Genomic DNA, 19,207 nt, shown 5'->3' on the forward strand with positions numbered 1-19,207 from the left:
CCAGAGGATGCGGAGCAGGACTGACGAAGCACGCGGGTCCACACCCTGATGGACCACTGTGTAACAACGCGAAAGTAACGGCGCGACACTCAGAACCATGACGCAGCGTCAGAGCTCCCAGAGGGCAGCAGGGCTCCACCAAGGAGTTCAGCCAAGCTCATAACCTTGCAGTGACTTCTGTAAATCAGTGCCACAGCTGAGTTCAACCCAGACAGGTCCAATCCACTACAATTACAAAAGTGACTACAAGATGAAAAGAGACTAACACTTTATCCCATTATTTTAAGGAGTATTACAAGTCAAACTCAAAGCCACACACAGAAAAACTAAGACCTAAGCTCAAGGCAGCAGAAGTACATCTTAGCTACTCAGCATGCAGGCCCTGCATTGCACAACGGATGGATACTTCAGATGGGTTTTATTTCCTTTTAGTGCAGACTTGACCTTAATCCAGCTTGAATTAGCTCACAGTACTTCCAGAGGATAGTAAGCAGACCTGTCCAAGAAGCTGCTATACAATATAACCATCACAGCTACTCCACACAGCAGTTATAAGCAAGAGTGAAGGGAAATTCAGACGATGAAAACAGGGCAATCACAATTTACTGGTTTGCGGTAAGATTTTAGATTATACACCATTGAGATTTGGAGCAGGCCATGCTATACTGGAGGCAGGGCTCACAAACTAAAAAGAAACTTTGGTGAGAGGCTCCAAGATCTCATTCTCACAGCAGCAGAGCCAGAGCTCCAGCTCCTACCAGATCAAAGAATCAGCAGTGATACAGCCTAGATGATGATGAGCACTCCAGGTCAGCCTCTCAGTCGTAGGACTCAGTGTAAAATTGTCCCAAAGGACAATTTTATTAGGCCTCACAAGTCAGAGGACAGCAGAAGTTAGGCAGTAGCTCATTAAAATCACAAGAGTGGGGAGACTGACATGCAGTTACAGCTAGTGTCTTTGCAAGCAGAGACGTTATGGCAGGGCTTTGCTTTCAGCTTTTGCTGTTTCTTGTATCAACAGACATTCACATACCTAGCAAACGAGGGGTCTTCTGTGGAACCTCAGCGACCAAGCTGGGCCAGGAAAAGATAGAAACACACTCCCCTCACATGCCTTCCACATAGTGAACCCAACCACATCCTTAGTGACACGCTTTCTCACCTCATCTTTCAAAATCTTTGCAAATCTGTTCATTCCATGTGGCCTATAAGCTCTTTCTCTAAACTTTGTTACTGACTCCCTCCTCACCACAACTTAATGTTTTCCAGTGTTTACCACCAGCCCTTCTCTCTCTCACTCCATCTTGCTATGATTTCCAGTCTATACGCACTGTTAGTTGTTTGTCTGCCCTCAGCCCTCTTTTTCCTGTGTCTTCTTTCCCTTCTACTCTGTCAAATTAGTTTTCATGCTTTTCTGTGTCCTCATAATGGAGTATGGGGGTGTGTACATGTGTGTGTGTGTTGGGTGTTTGCCTCCTTTCCCCAGTCATGCTCCCCACCAGATTTTGAGCCTGACCCACCCCGATACCAGTTCTCATTCCACCATCTATTGCGAGACAACTCTAATGAAAACTGTCACCAGACCAATTCCCTCCACTACACAACTGTTCTACTTCGGCACCTCAGGGAAGACAGAGATCTGACTGGGTTGGTCTGTCATGAACCAAAAGACAGATCCTCAAACAACTTGTGTGTGCAGCACACCAGGAGACGTCACATGGATGGGTGCATGCATGCCCACACCATGAATGCTAATATGAACAATTGTTTGAAAGAAGACAAAGTGTTTCTCCAGCTTAACTGAAACCCACGCCTGCAATCCCAGCTGCCTCATCACCACCTTTGACTCATTCCTCAAACCCTCCCCTCCTCCAGCCTCCATTTCTCTCCGTGCAGAATATCAGTTGCTTATAGGAAAATTACAAAGTGACATTACTTCCTCCATCCTTTCAACCTTCCCTTCCCCTCCTGCAATTCCTCCCATCACATACAGATGCATCTTCCCAACCCTTCTAAGCACTCCACCTGCCTCTATGATTTTATCCCCATCTTCCTATTTTGTGCCAGTCCCCATCCCCTGCCATTTGACAGTACACATTTCTATGCTCTTCTCTTTCCTCTCACAATACAAACATGCATTAACTTCTTGCATCTCTAAACTCCTCAGAGACTCTGGATCATCATTTGGATGTCTAGGGTGAGAAGGGGAAATGCACTCACCCCCGTGTTCTTCTCATGTCTAGCTCTCAAACTGCACCATGTGAACTCCCAGCAGTCACTTTTCTTTTTCTGACAAGTCCAGTTTGGATCCTCTCCAGCCTACCTTCCATCTCTCAAATACTACTAAAGCTGCTCCACTTCTAGTAACCCCCTTCCCAGTCGAAGCTCAGGACTAGCAGTCTAACCATGATCATTATCTCTTACTTAGCAAAGGTGGTAACATTTTTGATTCTTGGATTACTCCTCCCTTGCCATCAGTGAATGACTTCCAGTCCTACCACACTCACCACCCCCAAAGATGCTGAAGGAGACAAATGAGCAATTATGAACATCACCACAACTTCTTCCACACTGATCCCTGTGCTTGCTGCCAGCTGTGAAGTTATCTAATGGGTCATAAGCCACACCTACGTACTCCTTCCCACCCATTGCTGCAAAAACAGGTGGGTTGAAGCAGCTTGACACAGATGAAATCGTACATAGTTTCAGGCAGCGCGTGAAGCAAGGGAAAGAAATGTGAACCTGGTTCCCACACCAGCAAGAGCTGGACTCAGAAGCCAGGCTACCAGGGAACTCAGCAGGACTTGAGAGCCCAGAGCAATTACATTCGTAGAGGCTGGCTCACAGCTCCCGCTGATTTTGAACTCTCAGAACATGATAACTCCTGCATGCCAGGGCTGCTGGATTACAGCCCACACTGAGCTCAGCAGGAGCGTGTCAACCTACTGCTCAAGAAAGCAAAATACAGCTTCCTTTAGCAGCACTGACTTGCGGCTCCTGCTTAGTTCAAAACCAACTCACTGAGCTCCTGCAGACACTGGAGATCATTCCCTCTTCTGCCCCACTCCAGAGGTGGTAGTATACTAATTTTTAAAAAACAGGGGGTGGGAAGGGGGAGACATATGAAGTTCATGTCCACCCTTGGTTCTTGTTTAGATTTGTTAGTGTACAAAATCTCCTGCTGTCTGCATTTACTTTTGATTGAGTTCTACGGCAACCAGTTAATAAGCTGGTATGAGTTTATGTAGTGCTCTCATCCTGACTAAGGCTTGCGTTTGCTATTGCACAAATACTGTTTGGATCCTCTGCTTGGTTTTCTTTAAGAATTTCTCCGTCTCATGCAGGACACCTAGCACCTTCCACATGTTTAATACTCCAAAACCACCAACAAATGCAGCTTTTACGTTTTGGGAAAAGTCCACAGTCTAAATTTATTTCCCTAGGCTCTGCTCTTGCCGAGGGCATGTTCTAAAACTCCTCCAGCCTCCATGCAGAGAGGGCGATTTCTGAAGTGTGGCTCATGTTAAGGTACACCATACAGGTAAGGTAAACCCATCTGGGATGAACAAATCCACAAGTCAAAAGTAACTCCAAAGAGGCAGGCAAGTTGTGACTAACCTTACAATACCTTCCCGTACATCTTCCCCCTAATCAAGGAAAGCCAGCAGGCCAGAAGCATAAAACCAACAGAGCAAGCTGAGGTAACGATACTATGCGGAGAGAAAACTATCACTGCAGAATCTAATAGGTAGCAACAACCTTCCATTTGTATACATTGAGTGATAACAGACTGATACATTAATGCTCAAGTATAAAAAAATCCAAAAAAACAAAAAACAAAACTAAACTCCAGGGCAGCAAGCAGAAGGATCCAGTGGTACAATCCTGTCTACCTGGGAAAGGGAGCTGGAGATCAGTACACAGCATCCTTATCAGATCCCTTATACATCATACAACTATGTTGCCATAGCAAGAGCTTCCTCCATCTTTATGCCAGGGTGGCTATAAAAATGTCTATGAAGATATTCTATATTGGGTGTAGCAAATCTGGCTCAGGGTTTGCTTTGTGGTGGTTGTTTCCCCCCCCCCCCCCCCCATGTAAAACACTTAAGCAAAAATCATGACTGTTCTCTTCAAAGATGACAGCCAAACGCGGCAGTCCACTGAGAATTCCTACCCCTCAGCATGGCAGATCACACGGGTCCCCGCTGCGCTCTGGAGCGTGGGTAATTTTTTTTTTTTCCTTCCCCCTTTAAAGAGGAGGCAGCAAGCTGTGGGAAAATACTTTTATGGCTAAGTGAGCTTTACCACCCACAAAGAAACAGGTCCCCAAGGGGCCCTTACCGCCCACAAAAAGATGAGCACTTCTGCAAAGCCTTACCCCTTCTGATATAATGATATCTAGAAATTCATCGCTTTAACAATGCACACAAAAGGAATCAGCCTGCACCCTTCACTTTTAAGAACATCATCATCTCTCTCCAATGCTTTTCTGAATCTCAAAGCCAGCTTTAGCTTCCCAGCCACCAATACAAAGAAAGGCTTATTGGGACAGTCTGCATCAGCAAATACAATATACAAGCTTTCTCAGGTTCAGTGCTCGCTGACATGATGCAAACAGCTAGTGGGACCTCTCCTGCACTGGGACCACTGAAGACATCCCATCAAGACTCCTGTACATACACCAGGAACTGTGGGACCAGTCCTGTGCTCATAAACTTCCCCTTGAGCCCAGGCAACAATTTTGCTAGTTTAAACACTCCATGTACTGGAAAAAAAACATCTGTTTGAGCAATTAGCTACCATCAGGTAGAGTGGTGAACTTTATGCAGCAGGACTTCAAGAAATAAAAAAACCCCTAACACCACTACCACTCAAGCATCTGCCATTTGTTTCCAGTCTAAATTGGTCTGACATCAGCTTCTGCATCTTTTGTCTATTGAATTAAAGGATGCTCTATCAGAAGTCTTTCCCTCACATAGATATATCCAGACCAATCAAGTAACAACGACTACCTACTACTTCTTTGATTAGCTAAGTTCATTAAGCTTATGTCATTCTGTAGCTGAAGTTTTCCTCAGCTAATTCTTCCTTCAGCTACTTTGAGCCCTTCTGAAGTGCAGACACAGGAGTTGCACATGGATTTCCACACCATCTGGAACAGTGTTAATAAGACCATATAAAAAAACAACAGCAGTTTCATACTCCCTGATATTGCCTGCCTATATGAGGTCTTAGACCTATGTCATCGTGACAAGAAGTCATGTTCCTTTGGTTCACGTGCAATTCCCCAAAGACATTTTCAGAGTCACTACTTTGCCCAAAACAAACCTGCACAAACTGCAAATGGGATACACATTACTTGTCCCAAGGTATCTAATCTCACTCTGGACTGTAATAATGTTGATTTACCCACAACGTATCGTTGCTTGGATCATCACTGGGAATGACTGCAGGAAAGATCTGCCCTCAAAATAAACAGATTGAGATTGCCACTGTCACACTCCATATTTTACTGTCTACAGACAGAAGTGGATTGACCCCAGACCCCAAACACCTGGTTCTTTGAAAGGCCAACAGCAATAGACTGCTAACACTGAACTCTAGGCTCTTAAGAGTGCTTAACAGCTGGCTTGTTTGAAATACATCTTGCCTCTGCCCCAGAGTAATTCCATAAAACTGCTTCCCTTAACTGTCCAAAAATCTTCCTTATTGTTTCAGCCTAATTCAAGGCTTTGAGTACCACTCTGTCCCCATCTGAACCACAAATGCATATAGAAGCCTATGTACCAGGGCTGGTGACAATAACCCCGCAATTGCACCATCATCTCTTCTGGGAAACATAAAGGTAAAAGTGTAAATACCACTTCAAGGCTCTGTATTTTGGACCTCTTAACCCTTTAACAGGACTTTCTCACGTGGAGGACAAAGTCATACACATTTCTCTAACTTCTCTCATGGGGCAGCATAACCAAGGACAATGTACCGCAAACATCTCCAAAACTCCTGAAATGCAGCCAGTCACAGGCAGTGTCTGGTGCACTTGAGTAAACGCAGATCTTTCCAACTACTGCTAATCTCAGTGCAGTCACATCTCCAAGTACTAGCCAAAAATCCCCTGACACTTCAGACCTCGTCAAGCATATCCTGTAAAACAAAGTGGTCTGCACTCACTCTGACCAGAAAAGTTGTGCTCATTCTAATCTCACTTGCAAATACAGTTGTAAATTATGCTTATAAGGTACAGCTGCTAATCCACACCAACTCTTTCTATGGACACTTATGCTTCATAAGTGGGTGATTGAAGGGTTTTCAGATTTTGGTTCAGCTTACCAAAAAGAACTGAAAATGAGAGACTCTTGGCACAAAATAAGTATCCTCACGGAAAGCTAGTAACAAAGCATTCTTCAGTAACATCTGCTCTCTCAGACAAACCTTGAAAGAGCCAGAAGTCCTCTGCAGTAACAGCCATCACAAGGTTTTACAATAGGCTTAGCAGACAATGCCAATACAGGCAACCAGAAGCAGCTGTACCTATTGCTGAAACACAGTGTTTAACACAGCTTCAGCTAAAACAAACTCCATTCTCACCTACACTGAACCCAAGCATCATGTACTGCTCCTGTGCACTCACATGATTCAGAGAATCAGGGGTGGAAGCGACCTCTGGAGGTGCTCTAGTCCACCCCCCTGCTCAGAGCAGGGTGAATTACAGCAGGCTACTGGGGACTATCTCCAGTCAAACTTGGATATCTCCAAAGATGAAGACTCCACAATCTCCCTGGGCAACCTGTTCCAGCACTTGACCACTCTTACAATTAAAAAAAAAAAGTTTTCTTAAGTTCAAATGGAATTTCAGTTCGTGTCCATTGCCTTTTGTCCTTTCACTGGGCACCACTGGAAAGAGCCTGGCTCTCTTGTCTTCATTCTCTCAGTTATTTAATACACATTGACAAGATCCATCCCCAAGCCCACTCTTCTCCAGGCTGAACAGTGCCAGCTCTCTCAGCCTCTCCCCTCAAATCAGTGTCTCCAATCCCTTCCTCATCTTTGTGGCCCTTTGCTGCACTCACTCCAATATGTCCATGCTTTTCTTGCACTAGAGGCCCAGAACTGGACACAGCACTCCAAATGTGGCCTTACCAGGGCTGAAGAGAAAAATCACCTCCCTCAATCTGCTGGCAACGCTCTTCCTAATTCAACCCAGTATACTGTTGGCCTTCTTTTCTGCATGGGCATATTTGCTACTTCCATTTCAACTTGTTGCCCACCAGGACCCCCAGGTCCTTTTCTGCAAAGTTGCTTTCCAGACAGTAGGTCCACAGCCCGTCCTGGTGTATGGGGTCATTCCTCCCCAGGTGCAGGACTTGGCATTTCTCTTCACTGAACTTCATGAGATTTGTTGGCCCAGTTCCCAGCCTATGAAGGTCCCTCTGAATAGCAGCACAGCTTTCTGGTTCACCACCTACTCCTCCCAGTTTTGCTGAAGGAGCACTCCAACCCATCATCCAGGTGATGAATGAAGATGTTAAACAGTACGTACTGGCGCCAAGCAGATCCCTGAACAGGCCAAAGTCTGCTTTCCTGAAGAGCTTTTCACACAATGCTGTCCTGTAGATACTTCCTTATTTATCTGCATATGCTCAAAGTGGGCCTCTTTTACCCATTTTGAGTGCATGAAACCAGAAGAGCAAGGCATGATGAAAGATCCAGAAAACATCCAGTTACAAGACATAAGGCTAATTCACTTACTAATAAAACCTGATTACTGTACGTGTGCATTCCCTTACCTAACATGTTAGCTTGTGGGGCACAAGAAACAATATTTTAAATGCATCCAGGAGCTGCACGACAATTGCAAAAAGCTCTGCTGCATCAACAAAACTGCTGCATTATCTTCCTACATACAGGAAAACAAGAGTTTTGTTTCTCATAATACCAAAACCCTACCTGCTGAGTCCTGTAGCCATGTTTTGAGCACAAACCATGGAAAAGACACAGTAGCAACAAGGAGCGTACCTGCAATGAGTCTCCTTGTATCACATCTAGCACAGCTTCTGATCAAGTACCAGAGCTTCTTGCCTACTCCATTAAATACAGGTTGTTGACAGGTCCGCAGACTGTCGTATCAATGCACAACACACAGCAGGAAGGGACATGGAGTGGGAAACAGAAGAAATTAACAAACAGGTCACAGGACTGTGCTACATAGGAAGCATAAACATTGAGGAGCATAACGTAGCAGGAAGTCACGTGAGTCTTTATTGAGTATCTGAGACTGAGGTGGTCTGAGAAAGGGCTCCTGCAGCAGGCAGGCTCATTCACACTGTAAAACCAAGTTCCATACTCCTGGCTAGCAGAATTACATTTCCAACAGTGCTGCACACCATGTGACAATGGCAGTACCAGCTTCAAATTGCGCAGGTGGAAGCAAGAAAAAGAAATCCCTATCACACAAAGCTCATTTGTCTTGAGCAGGGAGTTAAGCATGCACTGTCTGACTGGTCTCGAAATATCCATTAATGCTTGCAGTCCAGAATAAGTTTAAAAACAAAAATTAAAAAACAAAACAAAACAAAACCAACAAACCACAAAAAAACCCCACAGAACAAAAAGCTACAGAAACAGAGAAAGGGTACAGCCCTTCCTAAAAAAACTTGACTGCAGACAGTGGTAGGGTTTGTGTACTGGGAGGGGGGGAGGTGGTGAGCAACTCCACCTTTTCAGTGGGTAAACACAGAAAATAAAGCAAGCAGGTGAGCAGCACTGATCAACAGTAAAGCTATATGCTGCCTTGGCACTGCCACTCTGCCAAGCAGTGTTTACTTCTGAAAGCAAAGTACACATGAAAGAACACCCTCCATACAAACCAAACAGCTGTTGCTTTTTCTCCTCTCAGAGTTCCTTAGTTTCTTATAAGACCTTTGCTGCTTTAATTTCATCCCTTCTGCTCAGGCTTCTCTTCTAGATAGCATCCTTTCTACACTCAGCCATCAGAGCAGGATGCAACCTGCCTAATTTTAGGCATCTAAGGTATCCACAGCAGAAAGGTACTCTTCCAGAGCTCCCTATACAATCAATGGTAAGTGCTCCACAGGAGATTCAGGGCACCTAAGTTCAGCTCACTTCAGCTGATGAATCAGAGCAGAAGCTTCTCCTTCTCTACTAACTATACAGGAAGCTTAGCCTCCCAAGTCAGATGCCCCCAAAATTACAGTGTAAATACCCCCCATAGTGCACATAGCTGTGGATTCTTATTTTCAGTTGACTCACATCCCTCTCAATTAACACATTCCCAGACTTAGCAGATTGAGATGAACTACGGCTTGAGCTGCAAAAGCATAAAGAAAAGACAAGAACAAAAAGGACTGAGCAAGACCAGGCTTTAAAGTGCTAATAGCACTATTTTGACTTTTCAGTTCACCTTTATTGTGCAAGATTTAAGAGACTTTTGGACCATCTCCAGCTCTCAGGTGTGATGAGGCAGTTCTTTCCACATGGGGACACTGATATACAAAATATTATTACAAATTTACTTTTGAAATTAAACTGGTTTTTGGAGTCACTCAAGCCTTGAGAGTACCCTAGTCTCTAGAATCTAATAGGGGATAGCATCTTACAAGGGTTCTGATGAAAGTTCATTCCCTCTGCCCTTCAATCTCTAGTGCTTTGCACTCTTAGTGTCCCAACCGAAGAATTCGAACTGGATCTGTTCACAGCTGACAGAGAAGTGTTTGTGCCCACAGAGCACCTTTGCTGCTAAATGGAAGCAGCAAGTGAACAGAGGCATAGAGCAAGCAAAGCATCATAAGCAGACAGCCAGATTAACGTTCTTCCATTCCAGCACACAAAGTCCCCTGACGCTTTCTAGCTGTCTATGTTTTTTGTACGCGTCAGCGTACAGCAGGAGTGGACATCAAAATGAGGATGAGTAACCGCACAGATTCTCACTGTAGAATTTGATATTTTGGATGGGAGGGAAAGGCTAACTGGAAACAACACACACAACCTTTTCCATCACATAAACGCATATGTTAATGGCTTTCTCTCAACGCTACCTATGATACACTGATACGCTTTCAGGAGACGTCTAGCTAGACAGGAGAAGTAAACACTCTTTAGCTCTGAGCAGCATTTATCTGCATCAAAACCAATGCCACCAGCTTGGAAACTTTTGTGGGGTCTTTGCACAGGACTAGTACTTCAGAAGAGATGGCCCGTAGGTTATGCAAATGCTAGTAACATCAACTACCTTTCAGCCTTCATTATGCCAAGGTACAACGCTACAGGATGACACAGATTGCAGCACAAGACTGGACTGCCAATTAAAGCACAGAGCCAGAGAAAACAAACTCACTGGTGTCTTGCAATACAGTGAAAAATGACAGAGTGCTATAAAGATGGACCTGCTAGGGAGATTGTAGCATCTGTGGATCAGCTATACAACCCCTTTGTAGCCACAAGAAGTTACATATTTCCAGTTGGTTTCTAGGCTTGTTTTTTTTAACCATTAACAAACTGATTTCTGCCTTCTGGGAGAGGGATTTCATCTGAAGAATGTTTGGTCACCTTCTGACCACAGTCATGATGTGGTATACCTCTGTAGCCACGGCTACAGAATCTATGAAGTAGAAGTCAACAATGGATCTAATACTAAGATAAAGTTAACTCACAGTATATGACTTCATTCTGCCTTCATCCAATCCATCTACGACACCAAACTATCAGGAGATTTTATTTGTGAGATACTCCACTATGATCAAGCAGAATGTTAAGGACTTTCATAGCCAAAAGCTGCTCTTGGAGAGGCAAAGACTGATGACAGCTGAGGTCCAGCAGCTAAGCTTCATGAAAGCTCATAGGCTGCAAGTGTGTTATTAGAACACATCAATCAAGTTTATAAACAAACAGTTAAATAAGCGGATGTCGCACAATTAAGGTCATCTCCACACTTCCAAAATCCTACTGTCTTCAGAAGCTTAAGTACCATGTTGAGGAAATCAACAACTCAGATGATACCTCTCACCAGTTCCACAAAGGCACGCTTTCCGCTCCCTACTGTAATCAGTTCCTGCATTTGCAGTTCAGCACTACAGCCTCTTTTCTTTACATTTCTGCATGAAAGGCTGCACTTTCACAGAAATTATAAACAGTTTTCAAGTTTGTGATGAAGGTAAGATATCTATAGCTCTCCAGTCACAGAAGAACTCGAGGCACATTTTAAGCCTTTTACGTCATTTGGTGTCCACCAAGGTATATCAGAGAGAGACCACAGAGAACGAGATTACTCAAAGGTTTACGTCTTTCCATATTAAGCAGTACTCAACACACTTATAACAGAAACACACTGCATAGAAAGCCACGTGGCTATGTTCATTGATGTATTACCCCACAGATCTGCCTACTGTGAAAAGGAGGATTAGATCAGGACAGTAATCCAAATCCATGTAGTTGTCTTAGTGGAAAAGGCAGAAGCAAGCTAGCAGCAAAAAGCCAATGACCGATAGCTGAAGGTACGGACTCAAAACAACACTCAGTCTCAGGCAACTATAGAGAAAGCCTTGCCAAAGGAAGTGAAGGACATACCTGCTAACAGTGGGAAAAACAAGGGTACATCAGAAACAACTGGGATGAGTTTTTCCATCAAGTCTTCCTGGCCTTCTGGCACTCTCAAGTCATCTATCTCAGTCCTACTCTGTACAGTTGTGTATCACTGCAAGCACATTTGAAGGACGAGGGCATCTCAGAACAGAATTCACAGCTCACTGACACTGTATGTGACAGAACAGGATTAGGTCAAGGAGACTTGAGCCATGGGAGGCAATCACACCTGCGACGCCAGACAAACTGGAGAAACTGCCTGCAATATGGTTTCCAAGGCAACCAGAACAGCCTCTTATCATGGTCACTTTCACCATTAGAGCAGAAGTGAAAGGTTGCCGAGCTAATTCCAGTTGCAGCAACAACCAATACTCTATCCAATTGTCTGTATCACAGGCTCATCAACATCCATTTTAACTGGCCTTAGGTTACAGCCATTCACTTGTATTTGAACATTAGCCCTTAACACAGCTAAAGCGATCAACAGATTGGGAACATGCACCAGGAGGCACCTTAGCTAGTGGGTCTGGTTTGAAAATTTGACTGGTGAGAGGTCATTGCCCTAATTCTTATTAAGAGAACTAATCATGTGCTCAAATAAACCTTCCTGTCACAGAGGAAAGACAACATTTATCCACCATCTTAGCTAATTCTCATCCTGATGAAACTTCAAATGCTCTAACAATTGTGCGTTAGCAGTTTCTGGCTTAAGTACAGAAATGGACTTGAAGACATGTGATCTAGAATGCTCCCAGGGAGCCAAGCTTTGAGGAATGGGATAGCTTATGTGATTGTCCTTGTTTCAGCTGGGATAGAGTTAATTTTCTTCCTAGTAGCTGGTATAGTACCGTGTTTTGGATTTAGGGTGAGAATAATGTTGATAACACACTGATGTTTCAGTTGTTGCTGAGCAGTGCTTATGCTAAGTGAAGGACTTTTCAGCTTCTCATACTGCCCTGCCAGTGAGGAGGCTGGAGGTGCACAAGAAGCTGGGAAGGGACACAGCCAGGACAGCTGACCCAAACTGGCCAAAGGGGTACTCCATACCATATGACGCCATGCTGAACAAAGAAACTGGGGTGAGGGGCACAGCTGCTGCTCAGGAACTGGCTGGGCATTGGTCAGCGGGTGGTGCGCAACTGCATTGTGCATCACTTGCTTTGTATATTCTTTTATCATTATTATTATTATTTTCCCTTTCATCTCTGTCCTATTAAATTGTCTTTATCTCAGCCCACAAGTCTTACCTTTTTTCCAATTCTCTCCCCCATCCCAGTGCAGGAGAGGGAGTGAACAGCTGTGTGGTGTTTAGCTGCCTGCTGGCTTAAACCACAACAGTGATTTTGGGAAAACAGCGGCTGAGCATTACACTTTGAAGTCCTAGATCCCAATTAAAGGCAGGTTATCAACTGAGTCTTAGCTTTACCTATAGCCTCAGTCCTACCCCAGTGTAACACAGCCACAGACAGCTTTGTTTGGCAGCCCCAACAGAGATATCCAAAGCTGCACCATTATTACTCTTGCAGCAGGTCATACTCTGAATAGGCATGGGCTATGGAAAATTCTGCAATATCAAGCTCATTCTTTGAATACATATAAGTGTTTAGTCTCTGGTCTGAATCTATCCGAATCTGGCCTGAAATAGCAATGAAATCGCTCAAAAACTGTAAATGTAGAGTGTTGTATCACTCAGCCCTTAAGCCATGCTGAGTCTGGATCTCTCCATGAGGTGCAGGACTCAGAGCAACTGTGTTGGATTCTATTTAAACAGATAAAGTCTAGTGGCAAAGCCAGAACAAACACTATCTGTGTTCATACAAGGCAAAATATTTTGTTTGTTGAGATGCACATAACTGAATAGATGCCTATTAAAACAAAGTGAGGTGAGAGAGAGAAGCATTTCACAAAGCTAGCTAACTCTATCATAAACCAGTAAACTTTCATCTGCAGGTCTCCTGCTGAGTAACAGGAACGTCAACAAACTGGCATCTGTGTCAATTCTTAAAGCCTCCTGCAAAGTTCCTTGGCAAACACTGATTTTCTTCTTCCTCTGAGCTTCCACTGAACTGAAAGTAAAGCTTTCTTTGTTCCACTATACCATTAGCATGTCTCTGTCCATCCCGAAGTAGTCAATTACTGTAAAGCCTAAAGGAAAAGTTCACATCGGCGAACAAGAGGTCATAAGCACTTTAGTGGCAATGAAGTGGATCTTTTTTTTTTAAATGTATGTACTGATTTTTAAAAAGATATTAAAATGTACATCTGTTTACTATCAGGCGCCAAAAAATATCCATTACTTGGCCCTCAAATTACTTAAGAGTGTCCTGCTCACAATGTGACTTAGGATAAAGAGAAATTTATTAAAAACAAAATGAAAACAAAAACCAATGAACAAAGCAAACAAAAAAACCCAAACAAAACAGTGGGCAGAAATATTCAGCTTAAAAAAAACCAAAAAAAGCAGTAGGAGGTGGCAAACATGATACTGAGCTGTGTGTCCTTGGATCCAGAGCCAGGCATGCTAACACTGCTGAACTTTGTAGCAGTACTACCTCCCATTACAAAAGGTGTAACCTCATCCCACAGAACAGCTCTTAGGTGTCTCCTGGGAAGCACAGAACAAAGAAAAAAAAGAGAGAGAGAGAGAGAGAGAGAAAAACCCCCACTCTGTTGGCCTGCAAATGGCCAAGAATCCAAGAGACTAGAAGACTGAAATGGCCCCAAGATGCGGTATTCCACTTGTATTGCCATGTACAGTTGGCCAGTCCTATCGAGTGAGAAGCCAAAATGTATTTATCACTTTCATCATTACTTTAGCAAACAACCACTTCAAATAGCTTTCACTGTACGGATGTTTCCTTGGAGACCACAACCCCATCACTTATGGCAGTTCACCACGGAGAGGAGAGTCCAGAGGGTAGCTTACAGCCCACACTACCAAGAGCCTTAGAAGAGCTGCCAAATGAACTCCCAGTTTTTTTGATGAGTCTTGAAATAAAAGGGGAATGTGGAAGACTGAAAAATATGCTAGTGTTATACCAGTATTTTAAAAGGTTGAAATAGGATGAGGCATGTCAGTCTTGTCAGCGTGACATTGATTCCAGACAAAATAATGAAAAAGCTGATATAAGACTCAGTTAATAAAGGATTAAAGGAGGACAGTGTAATTACTGCCAATCAACATAGACTTCACAGGAAAATATAACTTGTCAAACTACCAACACTTTTTGGTGTGATTACAAGTTTGAACGCTAAAGGTAACAATGTTGATGTAATATATTTTCACATGGTGTTTTACTTGGTGCCAGAAACCACAGTGATGCAGCATATCGTATCAGCTGATAGATCTAAACTGCACCAGTAGATAAGGAGTCAGGCAGGAAGGTGTTACTGGAATTAGTTGTTGTTCCAGCGCTACATGCAAATTAGGCTGCTGGCATGGAGATATCTTGGTCTGTCATGTCGACTAGTATCGCTTCGTTCTCCCCCTGAACTCCCACCTACTCTACCCATCTGTTGCCACCTTTCCTATACTTTGCCTGGAAGTGCCCTTGTGCAGGGATGGCCACCAGTCCCTGACTCGTACAAAGGACTCTCTAATCCTGACCTAAGCCCTGCCTGGCACATCAGAGTCATTTTGCCAAACCTACTGTGTTGCTGTACTAGCCCGTCTGCTTAGATAACCTGTAATTTTTAGAGGTTCATTAAACCAGATTGCTCTAAGAATTCATTAACAAGGCAGTCTTCCCTAGCACAGAGCTATTGTCTATAACAATTGCATGAGAACAATGCTTAAACAACGGAAAGCTGTTCATATAAAGCAGACAGCTGAAAGCAAATATGGACAGAACCTGACAGCAAGAGCTTTGACATTAAGAAATTTAGTCAGCACACCAAAGTAATTCACACACCCATAAGATCTATGTCTGCTGCTTTTATTTTTTCTCTGCATACAGCAGTAAGTGGGGCAGGGGACAGAAGCAGAAGTGTAATTGGGTGTATTTTCCCACACAACAGATTTCACTCATACTTGACCACAGAAGTCTATTGTCAGTTCTTAGAAAGCTGTCAGGTTAGGAATACAGGGGGTTTTTGGCATCTTTTCTCAAATGCTGTAGAGGTTACGTAACAAATACCTTTGGCATTTATGCATTTAAACATAATTCAGAAATGACAGTCTGGATACATGGTAGGATGAAGCAATTGAAGGCACTCAAGCTTAGATTAGCCTATGTTAACAGAAGACAGATGATTGATTTTTCCCTCAGCCAAGGCTGGCAACCTCACCCATAGCTGCCAGGCCAGGGTTAAAGTACTTTTGAGCTTGAGTAGAGGTTTTTCACTATGATAGTGAAGAAAGAACTACCACAAGCTTTGGCAGAGGGTAACTAAAAAGGAAAGCCTAACTGTCAACACTGCAACTTTCAATGGCTCTGAAATATAATATTGAAAATGACAATGCTGCTGACCAGCATAACACACACAAGAAATTCTCTGACTATTCCACAATTGCAACCTCATTTTCTAGTTCTCATCTTTCATGTCTCCATCTAATATTTACAACTTCAACCCTCCTGGTTTCTGCAACGCGTTAACATGTTTTTGAGCACAAATGTAAAAAACATTTTGAAAGCTGAAAGCGTAGGTACAGACTAAAATAAACAGAATATTAAAATAACGTATCACAAGCAGCCGCTGCATTAGGAGAATTAATTTTATATTTAAGTCAATAAAATCTTTTACTGTGGAGTCCCAGCCATTTCAGCGTGAGGTTCCACAACACCGTAGGAGCCAACAAACCTTGCCTTAAGTAGGCTCAGCACAGCACCATACAGAAAAGATTGATCTTGTTTGTTCAAAGTCCCATGATTACAATTTCTGCCTTCTTTTGTTAATCTTGGCGTACACACAACAAACCGCGAAGTCCTGTATTTTGGGGCTCAAATTCCCTAAAACATGCAAGGAGAAAAAGACAGGCTGTTTCCCAGCCACTAAGGAACAGGCAAACTGTGAGGAGGGCTGGAGGAGGGTTGAAGGCAGGTGTCTCCAGCAAAACGGGGCCACACAAGAGCTCTGCAGTGTTGCCTGGCAGCAAGTAATTATCTGCCACTGTGCTGTTGCCACGTGCCAACACCCAGAGCCCACACAGGCAGCAAGCACGGGAAAGTATGTGCGTCAGCTAAAGATACAGGCTAGCTCCACTCTTTCCTAAGGAAAAAAAGCAGAAGTGCTTTGGAGGCTAGCCTTTGGCTGAGCTCTTACCATGCACTCAAACCAAAATGTCAAGGGAGACAAAAGCCTGGGAGATGCCAGAAATCTGTTATCAAAGACAAGACCACTGCCATACTAAATCAGCCATGCAAAACCAACAACAGTTCCACCCTAAAATGGCTGGGAAAACTCCAATGACGACTCTTACGAACAGGTTAGATAAATCCTGTCCAAAATGGTTTAGGCATAGTTGATCGTGCCTAAGGGAAAAGGTCACACAGCCTCTTGAGAAACTTTTCAGTGGTGTTCCTGTGACTACCTACAGGAAGGAAGAGAACCACATCCCAACCTACCTGGCCATACATCATCCCTCGTTCTCACCCAAGCTCCAGGTTGACTCCCCGGCACTGGGGTTGATTACAGAGCAACTCAGACCCAGCCAAAAAAGACCCACCCTCAAGATGTGTCATCTATAACCATCTCATTCATGAAATGCCAGAGTGCCATACTCCTCTTCCCCCCACCTCCCTTCCCACCTCCGCCTGCCCTTTAAGGCTCCCAAATGCCTGTGTGCTGTATGTGGTGGCAGCTGAGTTTTTTAATATGCACTTAAGATCCTAATTGAATCCCGCATTGCCTTGTGTGCGTCTTGCCAGCCGGAACACGAACAAGGCACCCTATAATTCAATTAGAAGGACCTGCAGCAAGCTGATCATTAGTCTGTCAAGTTGTTAAAAAAAAGACGTCTAGGAATAGGGGAGGAAGTTAAACAAAGGGAGAGTTGTTAACAGCGCCCCTCCCCAATTCAAGCAGACTCCCATACACATACTTGAAGTGTGGAATCTGCGATGCCCAAGCACTTGAATGACAGCTCACCACATCACTCCAACAGTCCTTTCTCTTGTTTCAGGCAACTTAAATAGAACCTCAAAAGTTGGAATTAGACTTTTCCTCATCAATCCTCCTCTGCTCAGATTCATGAGAAAAATACTGCTAATATACACAACTACTGCAAACAAGGAAATCTCATTACCTGCCAAAACCCTGTTGACAGAGGAATGGGTGGCCAAGCCAGGCTGTCCCCGTTCGTGGAAAATCCCAGCATAAGGCAAGTACTCTGGCAGCAAGAAGCGTCTGCAAAACAAAGAGAGTAAGCTTACACGGAGAAGGACATCCCAGTATACTACAGACCCGGACAGCAACTGCAATTACTTTGAGGAAACGAGACTATATTCCAGCAGACTGTAGTAGAGGGAAGGCTGGACTCCTTTGCTTAGCCAACCACTTCACTGCTTCAAACAAAAGGCAAGTAACAGATTAGATCCTCCTCTAATCAATGTGGTTGTGAAGATTAGCATTAAGCAAATCCTTTACCTCCCACAATAGCGTCCTAATCTCAAACCAGCACATTGTGCTGAGAATCTCTGACCAGATTCTTTTCTCCTCCTATTCTGCCTTCACATTGTAGCCCCAACCTGCAGGTAAGAAGCACCGAGACCACGCTGTCCTTCAAATATCACAGGATGAGCTGATCATAGAATCATAGAATCGTTTAGGTTGGAAAAGACCTTTAAGATCATCAAGTCCAAGTGTTAACCTATCACTGCCAAGTCCACCACTAAACCATGTCCCTCAGCACCACATCTACCTGTCTTTTAAATGCCTACAGGGATGGGGACTCAACCACTTCCCTGGGCAGCTTGTTCCAGTGCCTGACTACCCTTTCAGTGAAGAAGTTTTTCCTAATATCCAACCTAAACCTGCCCCGGTGCAACTTGAGGCCATTTCCTCTTGTCCTATCACTTGTTACTTGGGAGAAGAGACTGACCCCCACCTTGCTACCATCTCAGGGGTCCCAGAAATTGCAAACCAAGAATACAGCAGTCCTGTGCAAGAAAAGGAATCCATCTGAAAGCACCAGAGAGCTGTACTGCAACTGGTACCTCCAGAGTTTCCACACCCTTTTACTCTTACATGTACAAGTCTTACCTCGGGACAAAGCGCCCCAGTGATGGTGCAGACATGCGGGCATTCCGGGGAGCTCGGTGCCTGGATCGGTCTCCATTGTCCCTTCAGCAAAACAAAAAGAAATTGTACATTAAAAATACTACGTAAGAAAGTATTCTCCAAGAAAAGAAAAAATCAGCAATGTCACCTAGTCATCCTGAGTATGCCACTGAGATTTAATGGTTCTATTGCATAAGTCACATGCTTCTAATGTTCCAAATTCATACAACTTACTGTACTAAAGACTCCTGACAGTTTTACATATGGGTAGCCTAATACCCACTTTCTTCATTGTTTGACAATGTCTCAAAAGTATCAACAAAACCACAGAGAGTTAATGAATCAATGTCAGCACTTGAGCAAATGAATGAGAAACTTTAGAATTTGG

General features: G+C 43.8%; 1 protein-coding gene across 10 annotated transcripts in view; it reads right to left on the bottom strand.

The window, feature by feature from the left end:
* The window catches only part of AMBRA1 (autophagy and beclin 1 regulator 1), a 141,498-nt gene that overhangs the window by 67,958 nt on the left and 54,333 nt on the right, over positions 1-19,207 (bottom strand). For 9 of the 10 annotated variants that reach the window (XM_082316821.1, XM_082316823.1, XM_082316820.1 and 6 more), the window contains 2 exons: positions 18,802-18,885; positions 17,846-17,946 (listed from right to left, as the gene is read on the bottom strand). In XM_082316821.1, the coding sequence (XP_082172947.1) occupies positions 17,846-17,946; positions 18,802-18,885 (185 nt within the window). The remainder of the gene's footprint in view (positions 1-17,845; positions 17,947-18,801; positions 18,886-19,207) is intronic. The other variant, XM_082316825.1, reaches the window with a different exon arrangement.

The sequence above is a fragment of the Platalea leucorodia genome, assembly GCF_965183815.1.
Source record: "Platalea leucorodia genome assembly, chromosome: 7".
NCBI lineage: Eukaryota > Metazoa > Chordata > Aves > Pelecaniformes > Threskiornithidae > Platalea > Platalea leucorodia.